The sequence below is a fragment of the Lactuca saligna genome, chromosome 1 (assembly GCF_052625555.1).
Source record: "Lactuca saligna cultivar CGN05327 chromosome 1, ASM5262555v1, whole genome shotgun sequence".
Taxonomy (NCBI): Eukaryota; Viridiplantae; Streptophyta; class Magnoliopsida; order Asterales; family Asteraceae; genus Lactuca; species Lactuca saligna.
The window spans coordinates 88,156,913-88,169,936 of NC_136417.1; the positions used below are offsets into that span (position 1 = coordinate 88,156,913).

The window sequence follows — 13,024 nt, forward strand, 5'->3', positions numbered from 1 at the left end:
ATTCTTATACATATATATATAATTATTAAATCATCATAATATAAGTATAAGGGTTGAATTTTAACTTTTAAAATTCTAGGGGTTGGAACTTAAAGTTTTAACTTAACTTTACTTGTTCCAAAACTTGAGGGCAAGTTTTGTAACTTTCAAAACTTTTCATTTCTTGTAACTTATGAGTTTAATAGAGTAATAAAATGAAGACTCTTCATTTTTCTAACTCTTGTATTTGTTTTAATGGTTTTAACTCAAGTGTGACTCTTGGTTTTTCCATAACTTAAGGATAAGTTATGGACTCCATTAAAACACATTATGATCAAGAATTAATCTACCACATAGGTTACAAATAATTCCTATGATCATCTAAAACATCATAAGAACAAGAACATGAATATGAACACAATCAAAAATTACATTTAAAACTTTGTAATTTTGATAACTACTTGTTTGTAAAAAAATTAGCAAAGACATTACACCACCAAAAACAAGTTTTCAATTACCAAAACAGTTTAGGGTAATGTTTCTAATTCATTTCCAGCAACTAAATCGAAATTCTGCAATCAGTCGACCCTACTCGCCGAGTGCATGAACTCACTCGCCGAGTTGGTTGAAGATACTCATGAACTCGACGAGTCGCCCCTATAGACTCGACGAGTCCATTCGCAGACAGCAAGATTTCCGATTCTTTTTTCAACTTTTAAGCACAAATAAGAGCAAACAAGCCTAGGCTCTGATACCACTGACGGGTTTTGAGCATTCTAACACTTCCTAAGTGTACATGCAACCCTAATAACCTTGGATCTATGTTTGTCTAATTATCATGCAAAGTTGAATTCCAAGGTTATATTCCTATCTAGCATACATGGGGAACAATTTTAACATAAAGTATAGATAGAATAACTTACCTTGTTGTTGTTTGTGTTCCTTGAAACCTTGTGAGCCTAGCACCCCAAGTGTGATGCCTCAAATGCTTCACACAACACCAAATGCTCTTGGAAGAACTTATGAGAGAACACACACTTCTCAAAATCAGCCAAGCCCTCTTGTTTCTTAGTGTAGCCGATTTTAGGTGGAGAACATGTTACTTATATAGTGTTGACACATCTAGGGTTAAACCCTAATGTGTCATGACTCTTCATTTCCATGACCCATGGGTTTGTAACTCCCATGGAGCATCCATGGAGCATCCTATGGGTGGAACCCAACTTGATAGTCCATGGAGCCTTTTAGCCCACTATACAAGATATGGATGATTTACATAATCAACCCATATATTTAATTAGTTATCTTTTGATCACATAATTAATTCTAAATTAATTCTTGATCAAACTAATCAAATAATATTATTAATATATTAGAACTTATAATATATTAATACTCTCCAAGTGTTATTTCTCTCATTTAGTCTATCCAATTGCATGATGCCATGCAACCCAAATGGACCATGCCGGGTCGAGTCAAGTACATACCAGAAATAGTTATGGACTTAGACACCTTATCCAACATAGATGTGGTGAAGGATTACGATTGTGAGATCCCCTACCACTCAGAGAAGACCAATGTCGCAGCCGATACGCTTAGCCGCAAGGTAGTGCCGATCAGAGATATTTGCATGAGGATGACAGTGGTGACTCCACAATTGGAGCAGATTTGAGAGACCGGGCAAGAGGCCATGAAGGAGAAACATCGTAAGAGAGAGCGTATTGCGTGTCGGGTTTCCTCCTTCGATTATGACAGTCGTGGATTGTTGACTCTACACCATAGGGTGTGGGTCCCATATCATGGAGGTGTGCGGCAGGTATTGATGCAGAAGGCACAAAAATCTAGGTTTTCTATCCATCCTGGGGTGACGAAGATGCATAGGGATCTTCATTATTATTATTGGTGGCCCTGCATGAAGAGAGACGTAGCTTGGTTTGTTGAGAGATGTCTGACCTGCAGGAAGTTCAAGGCAGAGCACCAGAGGCCTCACTGCAAGACTCAGCCATTGGATATTCCATTGTGGAAATGGGAAGATATCACTACGGATTTCATCATGAATGTTCCCATGACCGTGCGGGGAGTGGGCTCGATTTCGGCCATCCTGGATTGGTTGACCAAGAGTGCTCATTTCATTCCTGATGAATATTAATTTTATATGATCGATAGATTTAGCAGATATCAAGAAAACGATAATAGTCAATGACAAGCAATAAAGCACACAGATGAATCAAACGTATGTCGAATGATTAATATGCTCCACCTCAGAAGAATTCAATGAGAATTGCTACTGTAGAGGTGTGCTAGGGTTACAACACTTGATATGGAAAATAATCAAAAGGGTTCCTCTATAATGCATGCATGCATGCACTATATATATATATATATATATATATATATATATATATATATATAAGTAAACCCTAAAACTAAATATGGTTGGACAGGCCCAAACCATGAGTACAAAATGGACCGATCTTCTAAGGCCCAATGGCGTAACCCCTTAAACTCAACAATTCTGATTTAGGAGAGAATTTCCGCTGAAAAGTTGCTTGGATATAAATCTATCATAGAGGTTGTGGCTCGACACGGGGTGCCAGTTTTGGTGATTTCTGATATAGATGTGCGGTTCACTTCCAGATTCTGGAAGAAGTTTCACGGCAAGCTGGGTACTCATCTGCACTTTAGCACCTCTTTTCACCCGCAGATGGATGGTCAGAGCAAGCGGACCATCCAAACTTTGGAGGATATGTTGCGGCCATGCGTTTTAGACTTCCGAGGCAGTTAGGATACTTACCTTCCTTTGGCAGAGTTTTCCTATAATAATAGATATCACGCAAGTATCGACCGTCCTCCCTTTCGAGATGTTGTAAGGTAGGAAGTGCAGAACCCCGATATGTTGGAGTGAGGTTGGACAGAGGGTCATGAGGAGTACTGAAGTGGTACTCAATACTACAGAGAGGATCTAACAGGTTCGGAGCAGGCTTCAACTGTTTAGAGTCGACAGAAAAGTTATGTTGACAAGCGTCGTTCAGACCTAGAGTTCCAGGTCGGAGACATGGTGCTCCTGAAGGTGTCACCTTAGAAAGGCGTCATTCGGTTCAAGAAGTGGGGTAAGTTGGGCCCCATGTACATTGGACCTTTCAGGGTTGTAGCTCGGGTGGGCAAGGTGGCATATAGGTTGGACCTTCCAGCCGAACTCAGTTAGATTCACAGTACTTTTCATGTATCCTAGTTGCGAAAGTGCCTGGTGTACGACTCGACAGTGGTGCCTTTGGAGGATATTCAGGTGGATGACAACCTGAACTACATCAGGCGGCCAGTGGCGATCCTCGACAGTAAGTCGAAGGATCTGAGGAACAAGAGGGTGGAGCTGGTGAAGGTGCAATGGAAACACCACAAGGGCTCGGAGTAGACTTGGGAGCCGGAGGACGAGATGAGGGAACACTACCCTGAGCTTTTTTCCGGATTCAGCAGCAGATTTCGAGGACGAAGTCTAAAATAAGTGGGGGAGATTTTTAACACCCGGTTCCTAGTACGTATTTTAATTAAAGTAAAGTCATGTTTTGCTCTAGGACTCGGTGAGTTGGAGGCTCAACTCGTCAGGTAGACTCGACTTTGGATTGGTAGGATAAGTGAGCACTCGACGAGTCGGGAGACCGACTCGACCAGTAGGATTGTCTAGATGAAACCCAAAGTTTGGGGTTTGCACCCTATTTAAACAACTTATAACACCCCAACCTAGCCTCCATTTTTCCTCCCAAACCAGAGAAAGCCCTAACTCGAACCCTAAGTCTCTTTTGAGTGTTCTTCAGATTTTTGGTGACTTTTGTGTGCATTTAAAGTTGGAAAAGAAGAAGGAAGCTTGGGACTTCAAGTGGAAGCTAGTAGATCCAAAGGTTTTGCTTCATTCTTAGTTCATTTAAGGTAAAAAGCTTAAACCTTGACCATCCATCTCTTAGTTCTTGTTTTGGGGCTATTTTCCACCCTTTTAAGAGTTTGTGAAGTTATAATCAGATTTTGTGAGTGTGTTGGAGTTACACTTTAGATCTGGAACCATTAAGGGTTTCCATGGCATAAAGGCTCCAACTTTATGGCCATGGGAGACCCATTCTTCTTATATACCACTTTTTATGGCTTTTTGAGCCAAAAACCCATACATGGACATCAAGATTGGGACTTTGTGTATAAAATGGACCTTAGGAGGTCAAATCTATGGTTTTGATGCATTAAGACACATTATAATCGACTGAATAGTTTTGGACAAAGAGGGACTCGGCGAGTCGCTTGGGTGACTTGGCGATCGGGTCATATTTTCCCCAAAAGTCTTCTAGAAATGGTCTTTAGTTGAGTGGAAGGAACACTCAGCCTGTTATGGCTTTGTTATGGACTTGAAGATCAAAGGACTCGACGATTTTAAGGAGGAACTCAGCGAGGTCAAGGAAATGACCCAACCACATGAAGACGGGATCGACGAGTTCAAGGAGAACTCAGCGAGTCATAGACTAGATACCTTCATATAGATGATGATAAACTCGATAAGTTCAAGGACGAACTCGGTGAGTCAGTTGAAGAAGGTCCCGATGTTTGTTGAAGGAGAAATCATCGAGCTTTTGCCAGAATCGATGAGTTGGGATGGGATTGTAGTACTTTGTGGACGTACGGACTCGACGAGTTGGTGGGCCAACTCGGCGAGTCGAGTTAACCAGATGTTAACTTCGACCAAAGTTGACTTTGACCAAGGTTTTGACCATGACTTTGACTTGGACTTGAGTTGACCCTTGTAGGGGTAAAGGATGTTGTGTAGGGATCGAGGAGTAGAGAAGAGTTGATTTCTGTATTGAGGATATTGAAGATACTACATGACATTGATATGAGTTACCTTCCAGTAGAAGTAGGTCTAAGGCAACAAGGCCGACCCACTATCAGTTGATTATAGTGGAGATGATTGTCTTTGTGATAATTGTCTGATTTGCTATTAGTTGATGTGCTCTATGTGCCAGTATGATATGTTCTATGTGATAGTGGTAGTAGGAGGGGGAGTAGTCCCTGATTCGGTCGTTAGGACTGAAGGGTAGGTCGGACACCCCTAGATATGTATGGCAGCATGATTATGATACATTCTTATGTGATTGTAGAAAGGGGTGAAGTAGTCCCCGTGACTAGGTGAGATAGATCGGAGGGTAGGCAGGCACCCCAGAATGGCCTAACACGGGTAGGTCAGCACCCATGTATGGACTGACATAGGTAGGTTAGGCACCCCAGAATTGTCCGACAGTATGTATGGTTGTATGGTATGTGGTATGATGGGGGAACTTACTAAGCTTTGTGCTTACGGTTTTCAGTTTTCGTTTCAGGTACCTCTTCATCTAAGGGGAAGGACTAAGTAGGGTAGCAACACATCGCACACACATGATTCTGCATTTGAGAACCCTGGGATTGTACTCTGACATTATACTATTTGACATTATGGTTTTTTAAACATGTAACTATGGTTTTGTGGTTTGATGTGATATCAGTAATGTTTTACTCAAACAGTTTTACAAGTATTATAATTAAAAACAAAAAAATTCAGTCTCGATTTTTGGGATCTTACACGATCATAGCTCTGAACCGACTCAACCAATCCAAGCCCACTATGACACAGACATTACCCATCGCGATCGGTACTAGGTCTATCAGGAACTCAACACAAAAGATCTCCAGTACGCATCGTTGGAATACATCAGTAGAAAAATCTGCATGCTCATCGGCTATACAGACCCTCAGAGGTTGACATAATGCCTCACGTCGGCTACTGATGTGACGAATAAAAGCTAAATACACGAAGGATTGAATCGCACCGAGTCAAATAACACAAAAGCAGGTACAGAACACAAAAGAAAAGTACCCATATACAGCACAGAATAAGCACAACAAATCTCAAAATAATATAAATAAGGAAATATGTACCAACCACGACATTCAGTGTTGCGCGGACCTCCTCCATTGTCAGCTGAAAAGCTCTCCCACAACCCCTTGGAGCCTCGTCCTTCACCGACCGAATATCAGTAGCATGTAAAGCAGCAGGAGCAGAACCCTGGGCTAATCCCTGAATGAGCTGAGGACATTTGACCTTCCGATGGCCGGTCTGGTTACAGTGGAAGCAAATTGCAAACCCCTTGGGGCAATCCTTTTCCATATGCCTCTCTTTGCCACGTTTATAGCAAATCCCTGCCCGAAATGATCCCTTGTGACTCTTGCCGCACTTGCCATAAGTGTGGCCCTTTTGGCCTCCAGCTCTCGCATCAGCGGGCTTTTCCCGCTTCGTCGTCGGCTGCGACTGTATTGGTTTGTTGTCTCTACCCTGAGACTCCTCCTTCACTCTGGTCTGCAACTCAAGCTCAATCTCCCACCTCCTAGCATTGGTCTGAAGCTCAGCCAATGTCCAGTATGAAGAGTTCGCCACAAACTCCCGTATATCCCTCCTTAGTATCCTCAGATATCGGGTCACACGTGCCTGCTTAATAGACACGTGCTCAGGGAAAAACAGTGCTCTCTCATGGAACATCCTCGAAATCTCAGTCACAGATTCTGTCTTCTGATTGAGAGATAGAAACTCCTAGGCTAATCGTTCCCTCTCCACCGTGGGAACATACTCGTCTCGGAACAATTGCTTAAATCTCTCCCAAGTCACTACAACATGATCTGTTAGGAGTAAATGTCACGACTCGTCGAGGGCAACTATGTAACTTGTTGAGTCCCCTCATTCCTTCAGAAATGTCGCGAAAAACCAATTTAACTCGTTGAGTTGTCTCATCAAATCGCTGAGTTACTCATGTCCAGACTCGTCGGGGAAAACCCTAGCCGACTCGCCGAGTCAGCTCATCGACTCATCTAGTCCCTCCAGACCCTTTTCTCATTCAAATGTTTTAAGGCAGATTTACAACTCGAAACTCTGATCTAGCCTCCCAAGGCTGAGATACCACGTAAAGCTGCAAGCTTTACGTCCATGCATGGCACTTAGGGCTTCAAATTAAAACAACTTCCATTTACGGTCTTAAATGAAAGCTCTTTTATTAGATGGATAGAGTTGGTACCTTTGGGCTCTAGGGACCTCACAAGGTCCAGATATGAAGCCTCAATCTCTTGGTAAGCTGAACACACTCAAAGTCTCAAGGAAATGTGGAATAAACCCTAAAACTCCATAAAATGGGATCTAATCAAACTAATGAGCAAGGTGGAAACTTTTTACCTTCAACAGAAGCTCTAGATGAAATAACACCAGATCCAACACTCTCTTCTCGTTTCTTGCTTTGATACTCTTCTCTTCTCTTCCAAGAGTGTATTAAAATGCCTAAAGATTAACTCTATTTCTCTCTTAGATCAGTATGGATAATTAGGGTTTCACATAGGGGAGTAAGGTGGTTGGTGAGGTGGAAATGAGGACTTAAGGTCCTTTAAATAGGAACAAACCCTGGAGATTTAGGGTTTCCTCTCACAGCGCCAATTCGCCGAGTTGGTCCTTCCGACTCGTCAAGTTGGTCATAAAACCCATGTGGCCCATCCGTCTCTACTTGGCGAGTTCGGGCATCCAGCTCGTCGATTTGTTCAATCATTTCATAAATAAATACATAAATATTATACCTGGGAGTCAAGATTTTACATGTTGCCCAAGGCCTATGTTAGTAAAGGGCCCGAAACTGCTAAAGTATATGGTATACTTAGAGAGAAAAAAATTAAATTATCTAAAAATGTTAGGAGTATTTTTTTTTAAAATTAGTTGTTTTTGTAATGTTGTGGCTATATTAATAACGAATTTTATGAATTTCATAACGATGTGTATATATTCAATTTAATTTTTATTATATTTTTGACTTTGGAGGCACATTTTTTCTTTTAACTGTGGACACTAGTAACCACAGTTTTAATACTTCTGTAAGATGGCTTACCTGGTTGCTCTGCAATATAATTGACATACAACAAGTCCCTTACATGAACCTCAGCCAATTTGGACTGAAACAAAATTAGAAGAAAATTGAAAAAATAACATACTTTTAGCAAATCACAAGAAGTTTTCGAGATAAAACAAACATATATAGGTACGCTTGAGTTTGCTCTAACCAATAAGTTTTCACACCCCTTTTGCTTGAGTTTCTTCTGTTAGCATAATAAGGTAACCATTCGATCTTGCATCATCCTTTTGATACTCATCACCAACTTTACCAAGATGTACCATTTTGGAGTTTGTTAAATCACCCATTTTGTCCTGACATCTATTCTCGTGAAAGAACGAAGTATCCGTAATTTGAAAGGCAGGACAGATATGAAATAAAGAAAAGTATAACAATATATAAATACAATTAGTCATCTTATACAAAGTTTGACCGTGTTATTACCAACAAATCAACAATGGTTAAGTTTTGATTAAAAACGTCAATTCTATCGAATCTTGTACTTAACAAAATGAAACAATAACTAAAAGGCTCCAATCTTGATCTTTCTCTTGTTTACTGATCTAGGGACTGCAAACAGATTAGAAGAGACCCACACTAGTAATAGATGAGATAATTAGATATAAACCAGAGCTAATGCTTACGAATGTATTGCTATCATTACTTAAACATTTTGCCATTAACAAAAACATTTACTTACAGCAATACACATATATAGAAGAATGAAAATATAGATGCAATTTAGAGGTCAAACATAGAACATAACTAATTTGTCATCAACTAAACTATGGAACTTTAAAAAAATAAAAAAATTACAATAATAGATATCATCCACAAATAACTCACATAATCATTACAGGAATGTTTCTTTAAGATAAGTGCTCATGTTTTTAATAAAAAATTCACAACCATGAAGACATTAGAATGCTTCTCGTTTTATGAAACTAATTTTCATCTAAAACCCAACACTAGGCCCACCTAATTTTTTAATTTTATATAGTAATTGTATATAAAAAAATAGGAACTACCTTTAAAAAAAAATTAGGACCTAGGTAATACTATTTGACAAAATATGAAAACAAATAAATAAAAAATAATAATGGACGACTTATATTTAAATTTCAAAGTAAATGGTTAATACTTTCAAAACCTTTCACAAATCTGAAATAAAAAGAGTTGAAGCTGTTTGATGTTATAAAAATAAATTATGAATTGTAATAGGAAAAAAAAAAAAAACCAACTCGTCTCATATTGTTGGTCGTACAAAATAGCTGTTGCAAATGAACTTTTTAAAAAAGAAAGAGATTCGGTCATGCAAAGTAGCTTTCTTTTTTGTTACAAAAAATCAGGTTTTATGGTTGAGTAGACTGATTTTACCAACTTTTAGCTATTCCATCGATCCGGTTGAACTCGAGTATTTACAAACCTGTCGTTTTTTTATTGGTTCGACCCGACCCGATGTCATATATAACGTTGACTCTTTGATTTTTCCGTCTGCACTTAATTAGGAACCACGTGGAATTCTATTCTAGATTCGTCACTATACTTATGAGAAAGTTCTTGGTGAAAAACATCCTTAGTATTTGTTTGCTTCATTTCCTCCAGAGCTTCATTGATCGGGTGCCTCGTCTTCTTCAACTGCAATTATTGGGCGTGTGATGTTATTTAGAAGACTGAAGAGTCATGCAAATGAACTTCACTTTGCCGCCAAATGTTTAGGTATAGAACTAACGTGCTGTTGGTGCCCCTTTTCAGTTGGACCAGACTTGCTTGGATCAAGAGGCCCAAATAACATATATCTATATATGTATATATATATATATATATATATATATATATATATATATATATATATATATATATATATATATATATATATATTAATTTTACTTAATTAACTACTAAAATGAACAAAACTTGAAAACAAAGTGGTGTACACTTATAGATGTTATGAGTGATTTGAGTACATTAGACTATTGAAGAGGAAAAACAAAAGCTGGTTATTCCCTGTAATCAAGCACACAGTTGTTTTATTGAATGTATCAACAGAATGCATTTTCATCCAGGATAAATGTAATGATCAACTCTCTATAATTTAAATAGTAGAATATTTGATTATTAGTTAAAATTTTAAAATAGTCTTCATATCAATAAACAAAACAAACATGTCTCAAAACTAATAATACTAATAATTTAAAGATAATGTTTTAAACATCAAAAGTTACAAAAAACTGAAAGCCCACTTCAATTAAGAATGGAACTTTAGTACTGATGTGGTAGAGTTGATGGAAGAATAAATGATGAAGTGGTAGTATCCCTCACATCTTCTCCCACTGCAAATGAATCCACCCGAGTTATGGTAATATAACTGTAGTTCAACTAGTAAGGTTGGGAAATTCTTTGGGCCCCACTCTGACATGGGCTTATTTAAGCCTCCTATGAATAGGCTACTTAAATTAGGAGCCCAAACACCAGAAGGAAAGGAGTAGTCTATATTGGACAACCATGTATCCTCAATTCTTCGAGACATGTGAGACTTTGCAAACCATCATCAAACACATCACTCCATGTAATCTCCAAAATATCAAGACCTTTTGATGTAAATTGGCATCATGTGCTTATATTGGAATTATCACTTTGTCTAGCCCCATAATGCATATTCGACCTTGAAGATTTAAAAGGATCTTAAGGTCGGATATTTTGAACTTGTTGGCTCGTTCCATAATGACCTTGGGTAGAGTTTGTAGATTTGTCAATGCGCCAATCCCTAAAGGCATCTTCTTGAGTTTTGGAGTAACACTAATGTCAAGATGTCATAGGTTTATTAACTTTGCAAAACTTTTTGGCAAGTCGTATGACTCTGAAAATCCATGAACCAACAAGCTCTGTAGATTATAGAGGTCACTTACTGCTTCCGGTAAATATTTTATTGTCGTATAAGAAAAGTTGATGTATCGCAGATGCTTGAGACTACCAATGGATTGTGGTACCTCTGAGATTACGTAATTAGCTAGTCTTAGAACCCTTAGGAATTGTAGTTGTGAAAGTAATTCAGCAAAAGCATTGTCCACTCGAGACATTGTTCAGAAACTTCATAAGCATCTAGCTCTTTGTAATTCATTGAGCATTCTATAGGATCCCCCTCGTAGACCTACAAGTGAAAATTGACGAAAGTTCTCAAAACTTTGTTTCTTGTCGGACGAATCCATCTCATCATCCAATCTAAAAACTAAATCTCCTGCAACACTTGTGGCCAAGTCATTTATCAGATCATGCATAGTATATCTTACATCGACATTCATTGAATGTTGAAAAAATGATCTCAACTTTAGCTCCTCAAAATATTGATGACCTAGAATCTCCATTGCCTTGTTTCCATTTGGTTGCAACAAAAATCCTTCGGCCATCCACAGTAGGACTAATTCTTTTTTGTCAAACACATAGTCCTTGGGAAATAAGGAACAACCAATAACTTCGAATGTGGAGGGAGATAATAATAGCTTAGTCTTAGAGCTGGAAGAATCTCCCTTCCATCATCTATATCCCATATATCACTATTCAAAAACTTTTCCCATTCATAACCATTTCTATTTGTCTTCAAGACCCTCCTAAGTGCTTTCAAAGCCAAAGGAAATCTACTACATTTCTTTACAATACCTTCACCATGCAATTCAAAGTTGTTTTCACCAAGCGAATGTTGAGAAAATAAAGATAGAGCATCTACATTTGACAAAAGCTCCAAGTAGTAAGATTCGTTTGAGTCCACCACTGATGCAACCATGATATTGCAGTTTGTGACTATAATCTTACTTCGAGGTGCCCCTATAAGAGGGATTTGGGGGAGTTCCCACTTACTTTTTTCTTCACTCCACACATCATCTAGACCAAATAGGAACCATTTCATTAAAAGTTTTTCTTTGAGAGCCACATGAAGCAGATCAAGATTAACAAAATCTCTGTTTTTCCCTAGTTACAGCTTGAAATATAACCTTGCTAATATTAAGTACATCCAACTCTTCAGAAACACAAACTCATGCCCTGAGATCAAAGTGATCCTTCACTTTCTCTTCTTTGTACAAAATTTTAGCAAGAGTGAATTTTCCAATCCCACCCATACCAACTATGGACACTATCCTCATTTTTTCATCATTCCCTAACAACTTCCCCAACAATGCTTCTTTATCCCCATCCCGACCTATAATTTTGGACTCATCAACCAGTGAAGTTTGCTCCAATCGTATCTCAATTCTATTTGAGCTGTCGACATTCACATTTACAACAAAACCCAGACATTTTTTCACCTCAACAAGATCATTCAATTTTGTGGTAATCTCATCTAGCTTAGAACTCAACCGACTCCCATAACTAGGACTAAAATTAGTAAAACAAGTTGGGAAGAACTTGAATACCTTACTACTGCTGGAGTTGGGGTTAGTGTTGGAATCATATTCCCGATCCAACTTGAATTGAATAGCTTCAGTAACCAAATCATCGAGTACATCATCTATGTCGTAAGCCAAATCATGGAAATTGTTGAGCCACAGTTGAACTACTCTCTTTTTATCTGCTTCTGTCATGCATCAGCAACTACAGCTTGGATCATGGGCAAGGTATTCTTCATTTTGTTCATCTAGGTATCAATTCCTTTAGATCGTGCCAGCTTCATCAAGTCATCAGAGATGAGTTTCTTCACACATCACACTGATAAGAGCGGTAGCAACGATTTCAGCCATGGATATTAGGTAAAGGGAAAAGATTGGTTACTTTGATGGAGTTTGTTTTGGGAATGGATGAGAATTAGCAGATGAAACGAAGGTGTTTGTGTACCCCAAATTCAGAGAATATTCAAGAAAGGTCCAGGTCCTTGTCAAAAAACTTTGTTTTTGTTCCAAAAACGTTCTGACTTACATAAGTGGTCTAAAATCAGATTTCTACCAAACTTAACTTATTATCAATTTTGTTTACTATCAACCTGAATGCCTATTATAACCCTTATACTTGTTTTACATTTTTTACACTTATTTCAGTGTTTTTAATTAAGTAAAAATAAAAGAAATGCCCACCCACCACCTCCTTATCATACCACCTCCCCCCATCTCTCTCTACCCAGTCCC

At 38.5% G+C, this 13,024-nt stretch overlaps 1 protein-coding gene across 1 annotated transcript; it reads right to left on the reverse strand.

The window, feature by feature from the left end:
* Nucleotides 1-11,941: 11,941 nt before the first annotated feature.
* Nucleotides 11,942-12,487, reverse strand: LOC145009538 (putative disease resistance RPP13-like protein 1). The gene has a single exon (XM_078968219.1). The coding sequence runs from the start codon at nt 12,485-12,487 to the stop codon at nt 11,942-11,944; it is 546 nt and encodes a 181-aa protein (XP_078824345.1).
* Nucleotides 12,488-13,024: the final 537 nt, after the last annotated feature.

Bases quoted from the DNA above. Each gene is read 5' to 3' on its own strand.
- LOC145009538 (XM_078968219.1), bottom strand. From the start codon at position 12,487: ATGACAGAAGCAGATAAAAAGAGAGTAGTTCAACTGTGGCTCAACAAT.